Raw genomic sequence first — 10,798 nt, forward strand, 5'->3', positions numbered from 1 at the left:
TGAAAAGTAATTGCTTTATTAAAAAATCAGAGATTCATCCACAAAAATGGCTAATTGTTATATGTAGCAACCATCCATCTAGTGTTTTCGATCTTATGCTCAATTATAATTGTCATGTGAAAATATTTGGGAAAATTAAGGGATTTGCTGAATGTAAACCTTTTAGCTTAATTTTTATTCTATTTTTTTCCCTGGAAAATTCCTGTCATTATTTGAAAAGTTCCTAATTGTTAATGATATTTTAAGCATCAATGCTATCTCCTACCTGGTTCATTCTTATACCTACTCAAAGTGTTGTTTCGTAATTGAAGCGTATCTTTCCACTTAGGTAAGTATAACATATTCATCAAATAATTTTAATTTCACATAATAGTATATGTCATTTTTCTATAATATTATTACTTATCTAAAACTGTCATAGTCTGCAATTCAAAACTTTCGTATCGTTCTTTGTTTGCTTCAATATTTTAATATTCAATGGTACAAGTAAACGTATTGATAGCCTTTTCAATAGAAAAACAATATTTTACCAGTGTCCCCTGCATTTCATTATCTTTAAATTACAACACAAGTTAAACCACATTATTTAATCCAACTTAAGACCTTATTACTTTATTACTTTATTGTCCTGCTCCGATGTAATGTGTCCCTTCAGGTAAAAGATTAGTGATTACCTACTAAGTATGGTTCACGAAAGATCATTGGTCTTGGGTTGAGTCTTAAGATTGAGAATAATAGTCATACTGGCACGTCGTTAGTATAAAGATAAGAAAGTGATCGTTCTAAAACTTCTATACGAAATCTAAATTTTTCAGCATTTTTAATTTTTTTCACTTAAGGTTCGCAGCAAAAAAATCTAAAAGAAGTTTTCAACATACATGATCGTGTCTATAATGATGTAGAATTTTTGCATGCCATTAAATTGGGAAAATAGGATAAAAAGAGATAATTCGAATTCACTCTGTAACTACCTTTCTGGTCAAGATAGAGCGCTGAAAATTGATTTATGATGTTTTCTTTTGGTGAGTTATCGAATGGTGCATCATAATGATGCATAATAAAAATCGGTTCAAGAACACTTTTTGTCCCTTGTATCCTGGCTATCTTCTTCTATTGTATGAAGTTGTACGTAAAAGTTTAAAAAACGCAGAAACCTCCATCTGGGATCATATAAACAGGTCTCGATAGTTATACTAAAAGTGGGCGAAAGCATGACAGAAATTGTTCGAAGATTGAGTCGAGAAAAATCAATATGGAAGGCAAAATGGTTTCAGTCCTGTGCGTGCATGATATGCTATGCATGTCTCAGACAGAAACAGAGGCATTCTATGCATCTTTGTTTGTCTTGTAATAACAAGAACTTTGTTGTCTTCCATATTGATTTTTCACAACTCAAATTTTGAGCGCTTTTCTCTAGAGAGTGTCGAGACCTGTTTATGTAACCGTGCTTTCATCGCGCTACGTTCCTTCTGCTAGTGAATTTTAAATAACATGTTAGTATCACTGTTGTAAATTTAAGACACTTGAGTATACCTTCGTAACGTATGTCAACGACAGTCGACATATCTTACCGATTTCTTTCAGACGATCTGCCTGTCGTTGATCTGTGGCACGGTCGACGTGGTGGTAAGTGACTTTTTAATTGTAAAAATTAAATTGTAGATACTGCTCTTTAAATATAACAATTTGATTAATGTTAAATGTTAAGTGTTTTTTCGACCTGACGTGCCTTAGCTTTCATAATTTTGGATTTTGCAATGGTAGTTCATGTTAATGTCCTACCTTAATAGAATTCAGTATTTCGATGTGTACATAAAGAATTCTCTGTATGTTATTTGTCTTGTACTTTGCAAAATTTAAATAATTCATTATATTTTTTCTCTTTTCCCCCCTCCCTTTATTTCTTACTCTTCCCTTCCACTTTTCCTCCCCCACTCTTGTTTTCTCCTTTCTTTTGCTTACTATCTCTCTTTGTTCTTTACACATTTTCCCTCTTCTTCTAACGTGCCTTACAAGATGTCGAAAGTACCAAAGGCGCTCGCATGGAGACCGCATAAATTATTTTTATCGCTACGTAGGCTACGGTAAAATAACCTACTATTGTAAAGACTCTACTTTCGCACCAACTCCAACAACTGTAGCAAATATTGTTAAAATTCACGTTAGTACATTAAATATTCAATTTTTTTTCCATTGCTATTGCTTAGTATTTTCTACATAAACCACACTCTGTTCCGTAGTTATTTTTAAATCACCCGCGGCGCAGAACTACATATCGAAAATTTTGAAGAATACACTCTACAAAACGATTAAACTTAAGATAATAAAATATCCTTCTCTTCTTTAATTTCAAAATGATATTAAGTTGCTAAAAAAAATGCAACATCTGTATAAATATTGATCATACAAATAATTGCTTTTATTACATTATGAAGTAGCGTCGCGTTAGGAAGACTTTCAACAGTGTGTGAAAAGAAATCGGTCAGAAAATTCTATACTTATTTTTACTTTCTTAAAAGTAGTGTTTGAAACTTATGCTTTCTAATTATGTGAAAGAAATAAAGGCTATATTGGTTAATTTCATTAAATTGTGCTTAATCCTTATCTACTTAGTAGCTTTGTTTAATGTCCTTTTATATTCTTTGTATTTGTTTATTTAAGATTATAGAGAATGGCCGCAACACAACTGAATCGAGCTCGAACCATCAAGAAAATCGAAAAACCTCGGCCGCTTAAACTTGCTCAACGCCACGCGACCGTCGATGGGCGGATTACGACTGGTAATATATTGCTAATTAATATACTTATATAATGCATCATTTATTGTATTACATACCTAAGACATGCATATTAAATTGTATTCTCTTATTCACTTCCTTTATAATTTTTTATTATTGATTTTGGTTATTATAATTTATCAAATTAAAATATTATATTTTACAGTGGAGGACATAGTGTCCTTAATCGACAATGTTGCTATGCAACTAACTAATGGCTTCCATGATCGAACGCTGCAAATAAGTGTGATTACAATGTGTAATCATTTAAAACTTTGTGCTCCTCAATTAGAAGCTATTTATAAAGGTATAGCTTAAAATAATATTTTTAATATAAAAAATAGAGTGAGGTCAAGATACTAATTGCAATTTTTTTTTCTTTTAATTTGTAGATCAGCTGGACAGAGCTTTTGTGGCGATCAGAAATGGAAGTCAAGACGAAAAGTTAGATTTGACGACTAGGGTTCACCTGCTGGAACTTATAGAATTAAGAGCCAAGCAATGGCGTCACACAGATTCTATGGATGTATATTATACACAGAAATTATCGCATTTAGATAATGTATGTCATCCTTATATTTTATTATATTATGTCTTATTATAAATGGAATGGTTTGTAAAGAAGTCTAAATGACATTAATAGGCAGAAGTAATTCCTGACACACCTACAAATGTATTGTCATCTCCTATGGCAACAATGACTTCCCCTACTGTGGCACCTATTCTAGGACCTGGAGAAGTTATAAAAAATAGCGGCAAATTTGTTAAACCTACGCGTATTCCTGGAAAAAACTACTGTAAAGATGAAGTTGTTATACGTAACAGTGATTCTGGTAAAGGTAAGAGAAGTTTAAAATTTTTTAAAATTATATTAATCATATGTATATTGTAGATGAAATATACATACATGTAAAACATCATAATATAATGTAGAATACGGCTTACTTGTTTTAATTTCTGAATGGTTTATTTTAATTTTAAGTTACCGTTGCACTATATTTTTGGATCTGTTTATTGATATATCTTATATTTTGTATACTGTTTTTCACATCTATTGTAAGTAGTAAGTATTATGTTTCTACTTCTAAATCATTTGCACAAAAATACAGTGATGGGAATAAAAGGGCGGCGGGTTCACATGATCGAAGAGCTCAGCCAGACAATCATCTCCTTCCAGCGAGGTAAACAAATAATTTGCAGATGGCTTAATAGCATCATGTTCACGCATTACAAAAATAACTAATTATATATTTTTTAATATCTTTACATACCTAATATTTCCATTACATCAATCCACTTTATAAAGTAATAGAAATTGGAGTTTTTTTGTTCTTATGAATAAATATTTTGTTAAATATTTACTATATATTCACATATAAAACATTAGTAAAATATATTGAAAAACTTTTCATAATAAAACATATAAATAAATGGGTTTTGTTCTTACAACATTGTAAAATAAATTTATGATAGCAAATGATATTTGTACATTCACGAATATAATTTATGTTGTAACTTACATTTACCTTTATTTGCATGAAATATTTTTTCTTTATATGTTATTATGTTAATCACTTAATGATATTGTGAAAATTCGATTGTGTGATTACTTAAAATCTTTTTTTACTGTATGACTGTCTTGATTGTTATCACATTTTATTATCATTAGTATGCATATTGTTTGCAGCTTATTAAATCACATTTAAGTAAGTATAAAATGTTGAATAACATTTGATGTTATTATTACAATGTTATTCAGTATTTTATGCATTTCATACTATTTTGTTTACTGCTTATAAATGCTTACAGTTTTAAACATATCTAAAAATTTATCTTATCTCTTTTTACAGGAAATGTTTACATAATTAATGTTAAACTTTTTAATGTTTTAATGCATAAATAATTTGTTTTGGAGTGTTTGAACATTATTTATATTTAATAGATATCTATTGATATATAATTTTGCATTGACAAATTGCACATTAACCACAATGCAAATGAGACTTACATAATAAATTTTAATTGATAACAAACATTTGACATTTTATTAATATTACAAAATATGTATGTTTGACATACTGCTTTTTTTTGTAGTAAACCCTGGAGCCAAAGAACGACTTGTCCAAATCACGGGTACTTCCGAGGACAAGATACAGTGAGCTCAATTTTAATTTTAATTATTTCTTATTTTATATTAAACTTGCAATATCTAAGTTACTTTTTATCCATTATTACGTCAGTTACGCGAAGGATTTGATAAAAGATACGATTCAACGAAATGCATCGCCGGTGAGATTGGAGCAAGGTGGAGGAGAAAAAGGAGCCATGGGTGGTTCTAGCTCCTCACTAAATAGTAGTGCGTCAGACGAAAGTAATCGATTGCAACATCAGCAACAAAACTCTCGTTTACGAAGTTCGCTCCTCCACAGCTTCTCCACCAACGACGCCAGTATAGGCGAATATAAATATACAGTTACAGTTGGTAACCAGTCCTTAAAGATCACAGGATGCAATCTCGATCTTGTTAGGGTAATAATCTTTCTTTTTTAAAGATATAAATTAACCCTGTGAGTGCTGAATACTCGCGGCCTATGTGGTCCGTATGGACGGCGCGCAGCTAGCGCTGACGATCGCTGTGGATGGAATACTTTTTCGTTAGACTGAACTCTATTGATTGACTATTCAAAGCGCAAATCGTAATAAGTTATAGTAATTCTTTTGCACGAGATTAAATGATTAAAGAGCGTTATTTTTTAGTATTAATTATTTATTATAAACATTGAAATTTACAGTTAACTAGAATTTGGGTAATAAACTAGAAAACAATAAACTAGAAAACTAAATTTAGTAAATATAACACAAGTTAATAATTCAGTTGTGTGCGCAGAATTTCAAAACAATTATCGATACATAATCCGACATCGCATTTTCTGCATTCCCTTATTTTTCACGCAAACAACACATTTTCTTCTTAATAATTAGATGCGACTGTCCGCGAAACAGTTGGACAACTGTTATAACGAGGCATTATTGGCATTTGTTTACTGCCGTTACTAAGGTATTTATATTTATCTCACACAAACGTAATAGTATTACTTCTGCGTAGGTGTTCGGAAAAATTGAAAAACGCATACATGCGTCCTTAGTCCATGCCGGGCACTTACAAAAAACGCATATATATATATCCTTAGTCCACACCGATAGTTTTCGCCAGACGCCTATATGCGCCCATAGCACTCTAAGGGTTAAGTATCTTATTTGATGTATTTCTAACACAATTACTTTGTATGTTAGACTGCAAAACTAGTTTTAGACGAATATTTTTTGGGAGATTCTGAAAATTTCACAAGTGGTATAGAATATTTCAATTTCGAAGAAGAGTCTCCATTTTCGATCTCGTCTTCCAGTACACAAAAAACATTGTTAACTCCAAATAATACAAACGAAGTAGGCCAAGAATTAAATATGGATAGTACTGCGACGTCAGAAAGTGAAGAAACTTATAAACCCTTTATTATACCTGAACCAAGTTCATCAACTCAGGGAGGTAATTATTTTGAGTGATTATTGAAAGCTTTCAACTACAAAAGATAATACTTTAGTAATACTTTGTTTAGTTCCAGAAATTAGAGAACTCACATACGAGTTTTTGTTGCTGTGTTCAACAGGCCCTTATGCTAAACGACCGCCTGCAGATTGGGCTCGTATTCAAAAGGAATGTCCCAACATTGTTCGCAAGGTACATCAATGTGATACCAATGCTAATCACCTGATGTACGACAGTGTTATTTACTAATTTTTCTTGCAAGATGATACAAGATTAACGCCTTGAAATTAATTTGACTATTTTGGAGTTACGTTTATTCCCCGTATTGAAATGTGCTGATGCTAAAATAACTGTTATATTTTTACTTATTTCACTTTTGGAATATTCGTCCTTAGATATTAAATCTCATTACATTATTAGAATCAGTAATAGCATAGAAGAACAGATATTTTCCATTAGTGGAAGACAATTTTCACGAAAGTATCATAATTCCTAAAGTTTAATAATTTCTAACTTTGATCAGTTAGAATTGATTCCTAAGCTCTTTTTTCCTTAGCTTATATTTTTTTCCTTTGGAAATATTAAATTACAAGGCTGATATTTTAATTCATATACAATATTATATATACATATATATTTAAACCAAAAGTTTGGAACAAGCGTGATCTTTGTGATATTTAATAGCTTCAACCAAAAAAATTGTTTTGACAGTATTATGTAGATGTGATTATATGTAAAACTTGTTATATGTTACTTATAATGGTTTTTTCTATATTGAAAGCAATATAATTTGCTCTTGGATTATAATAATATATTGATGTTTATTACTGATAGTAATATATGTTTATTTCATTAAATAAATTAGACTCATAATATATGCTATCGTTAAATAATTACGAAAAGTTCTTTTTTCAATCATATTCTTCTATTTTATTACTAAAATATTTATTTTTTTAATGAATTAGGGGTTTGATTACTAATGTAAATCAAAAACGAAAATATGTCGTGTTATGTGTTTGTTATACATTGTATGTAAATTTTATATTTCCTCAAATTTCCCACATACGTCATTATTTAAATATTATGATTTGTTTAATAGTTGCATAGTATGCTATGCATATTAAATTTAAGTGATTAATATTAAATGAATTTAAGAAAACGTTATTGGAATTTTTATTATTTTAGTGATATTATGTGAAAAAAGTATTAAATTTTATATTTTATAAAAAGATTTATATACTGAATGTTATTGTATAACACTTATGGAATTTTTAAGATAATAAAAATGTTTACTTTGTATTTTTTAAAATCATGTAGTACGTACATTATAACAAATGTGTGATAAATTCTTGTTTAACTTCAAAATTATATTAGAAAACGTTTGTGTAACTACTCTAAAATGGCATGCATTTACATATACCATTTAACATTTGCTTCACAATTTCAAAGCATGCTGCTTATAACATCATATCCAGGTAATGTAGAAACTACAATGGTTACGTACAATATAGTTTGTTATTAGCAATTATGCAACTAAACTTTATTTTTATTTAACAGGAACCGATTCGCTGGTTCGAACCGGAGACATATAAAGCTAAGGTGGCAGCTGCTGGTCTTGTTACAGTATTGACGATCGGAGAAGGAGAAACTGATCCAGAATGAGAGAGATTGAAAAATTATTTAATCACCATGAAATTGTATGTATTAATTTACATCGATTTTTATCTCGATGTATTGTGATAAATTTTTAAAAGTAAACTGGTATAATGTTCTGTCATGAAGGAATAGGTATTATATGAGTAACATAATATGTATTGCCGAACTTAATTGTAGCAATACAAAATGATTAGTATGAATATCGAGGTATCCGGTAATATTTAAAAATGTTATGCGTGTTTAAATCTAAATTGTTTTCAAAATAATTTAATATTGTAAATTTTAATAAGCATTTATGCTTTCTTATATTACACTTATATGCAGCAAATTTGTGGAATTCATTTAAAAAAAATGTTGTCTATTTCTAATTAATCGAACGTATCTTGCAGCAATATTTTTAGTTTATTTTACAATGATACATCCATGTACTGTTTTATATTTCATAGTAGATGGAAGAAATTTCAATATCTTTATTATCATTACTACTACTGCTGCTGCTATTACTCCTATTACTATTACTATCACTACTACCGCTACTACTATTAGTATTGAAATACTTCATATAAACATTTATGAAAGACAATAAACGATTTTTATATTTTTAGTATGACATATAGATCAAATTACGGTACTCATAAAACATAGCTTATGCAATTCATAATTCTTGAATATTGTCAAGTTAAAAAATAGCATTTCCATTAATAGTTTTGAATTTAAATTAACGAAGGAAAATTGTTAATTGAAAAAAAGAGTATAATATTACTAACAAATGATTGTTGATTGGAACTGTAAATAAAATTAAATTTAACATTTTAGAATGCAATTTATGTAAGCATTCAAAAAATGCTTCAATTTTTGATGCATAATATATATTTTGTTACATATAACAACTGTAACAAAATAGTGATTTAACATAGTCTAGTCTACCTTTTTAAAGTAGGAACTACTATTTTGGTAATTACTCTGCTGTGACATAATAGCCAAAAAAAAAGAAAAAAAAAATGATTTCATTTAATCTTAAATCAAGATTTTATATTTTATATACTAAAACCATGATACTGTATAATATATATTATCAATTATATGGAGAGATAAAAACAAGTTTTTTGCTTCTATATCGATTTCCGTATAATTAATAATAAGAATTAATATTCAATGCTGCATAACAAATTTTGTATTATACTTAATTCAAGTTTATTTTTTATTAGATATAAAATTGTATTTCAATAAGTTATTTTTTTTTTGTTATGGTATTACTTCTCTCCTTTCAGTTAAAGATTATATTATGTATTGTAAATGTTTCATTAGCCAGAATATAAATTACAAATATATTGTTAAGTTTCTTTGATTATTTTTGAAATTACGCATTACGTATCTTTTGACATATGAATTATTTGAACATGTAAAATATGTTATTTCTGTATTTTATTTTCTGGCTTGAAATATTAGTCGAATATTTAATATTTATTTGATCTGGGACTAAATTATGTTGCACGCACACGGAACGTTATGTTTGTATGTTTTTACATCTTTTAATATTTATTACAAATTTACACAATTATTTGATTTAAATTATTAATAATTTATTACTATAAACACTAACTGCAGTAATATAATAGTATATTATTGTACCTTGCTCTTTAATAATAAACCAATAAAAGTAAAGTATCGTCGGGTTATACTTTTTTTTACTTCAAAATAAAGCACACCTATAACTAGATGCGATGTATTTTGAATCATTGGATTCTATCAATAGTAAGTATGTGAACATTTAGTTATGTAAATAAATCAATTTATCTTTTTGCACTATAAGTTTTATTATTCCAGTATCGTATAGAAATGATAATGTCCGAAATATACATACACCTTCAATTTGTGTACACTTCATTGTACTAGATATCGATTGTATTTTTACTTCTCACTTGTAAAAGTTAAAAATGTTATATCTGATGTTATGTGCATAAAACATTTGATATTAGAGGCCTATGTACTGATTGTATTTCATTATGTCATGTTAATTAATTACTAATTTCTATATCGCAAATGACTTTAATAAAGTAAATTAAGAGTAATGTGACATATACGCACATATATATCTTAAATTCAGTCTACTTGATCATCGTATAAGTTAATATAGTCTGATATACTGTACTAGTTTCATCTTTAGAAATGTTTATAATCATCAATATTTGAAAAAAGACAATAATATAAAAAGATAAATATTATAAGAGTTTACTACTTTAGACTTTAAAATATTTGAAATGAATGAAACATTCATTTTAAATTATTAATGAGATTAGAACATGACCAAACTTACTTATATATCAAAAACTAGTTTGTAGCATAACAGACGATTAAATTATGCGACTCTTCATACAATAATTGGCAGTTTTATGAGAATAGTGGCCTTTAATAACTTTACAACATTTCTTAAAACATAGTATACATTCTATAGTTTTAAATAAAATGAACTAACTTGTGGTTGTGGTTGTTATTAACGTAATATTTTAATATAAAAGTTATAAAGAACCACCATTCTAATTACATATTTGTATAATTTTATAATTGCAGCTTCCTTAAATATATATATTTATATATGAGTGTAAAAAATTGTATGTGTTCATATGCATACAACACAATGATATGGGAATATTCTGTCAGTGACGAGTAATTAATATTCAATTTAGCAAGATGAATGAATATTTTTATGACGGAAATAATATATTTATTATAAAGTCTACAATCTAACTAACGTGAATATATCCTAAGCTACTGAAAAAATTACTCGTCTCTGATCCATATTCCAAGATAAATAAGC

General features: G+C 28.3%; 1 protein-coding gene across 7 annotated transcripts; it reads left to right on the plus strand.

Moving 5' to 3' along the window:
* The first annotated feature begins 1,427 nt into the window (after positions 1-1,427).
* On the plus strand, positions 1,428-9,645 carry LOC126917321 (eukaryotic translation initiation factor 4E-binding protein Mextli). 7 transcript variants are annotated; one of them, XM_050724082.1, is made up of 12 exons: positions 1,428-1,626; positions 2,662-2,780; positions 2,944-3,084; positions 3,170-3,339; positions 3,421-3,616; positions 3,887-3,958; positions 4,872-4,932; positions 5,018-5,306; positions 6,072-6,324; positions 6,380-6,516; positions 7,774-7,799; positions 7,882-9,645. In XM_050724082.1, the coding sequence occupies exons 2-12, from the start codon at positions 2,672-2,674 to the stop codon at positions 7,952-7,954; spliced, it is 1,527 nt and encodes a 508-aa protein (XP_050580039.1). In that variant the 5' UTR covers positions 1,428-1,626; positions 2,662-2,671; the 3' UTR covers positions 7,955-9,645. The 7 variants fall into 7 exon arrangements, with proteins under 7 accessions (XP_050580039.1, XP_050580041.1, XP_050580034.1 ...); XM_050724077.1 differs by lacking the exon at positions 7,774-7,799 and having other exon boundaries at positions 1,435-1,626; XM_050724083.1 differs by lacking the exon at positions 7,774-7,799 and having other exon boundaries at positions 1,450-1,626; positions 6,395-6,516.
* The last annotated feature ends 1,153 nt before the right edge of the window (positions 9,646-10,798 follow it).

Source organism: Bombus affinis, chromosome 6, assembly GCF_024516045.1.
Source record: "Bombus affinis isolate iyBomAffi1 chromosome 6, iyBomAffi1.2, whole genome shotgun sequence".
Classification (NCBI taxonomy): domain Eukaryota; kingdom Metazoa; phylum Arthropoda; class Insecta; order Hymenoptera; family Apidae; genus Bombus; species Bombus affinis.

What these genes read in the sequence shown, in the direction of transcription:
- LOC126917321 (XM_050724077.1), top strand. Translation starts at nt 2,672, where the DNA reads ATGGCCGCAACACAACTGAATCGAGCTCGAACCATCAAGAAAATCGAA. An exon ending in TAACAGTGATTCTGGTAAAG is followed by an intron (nt 3,617 to 3,886) that starts GTAAGAGAAGTT and finishes ACAAAAATACAG; the next exon opens with TGATGGGAATAAAAGGGCGG. An exon ending in AAGTTCATCAACTCAGGGAG is followed by an intron (nt 6,325 to 6,379) that starts GTAATTATTTTG and finishes ATAATACTTTAG; the next exon opens with TAATACTTTGTTTAGTTCCA.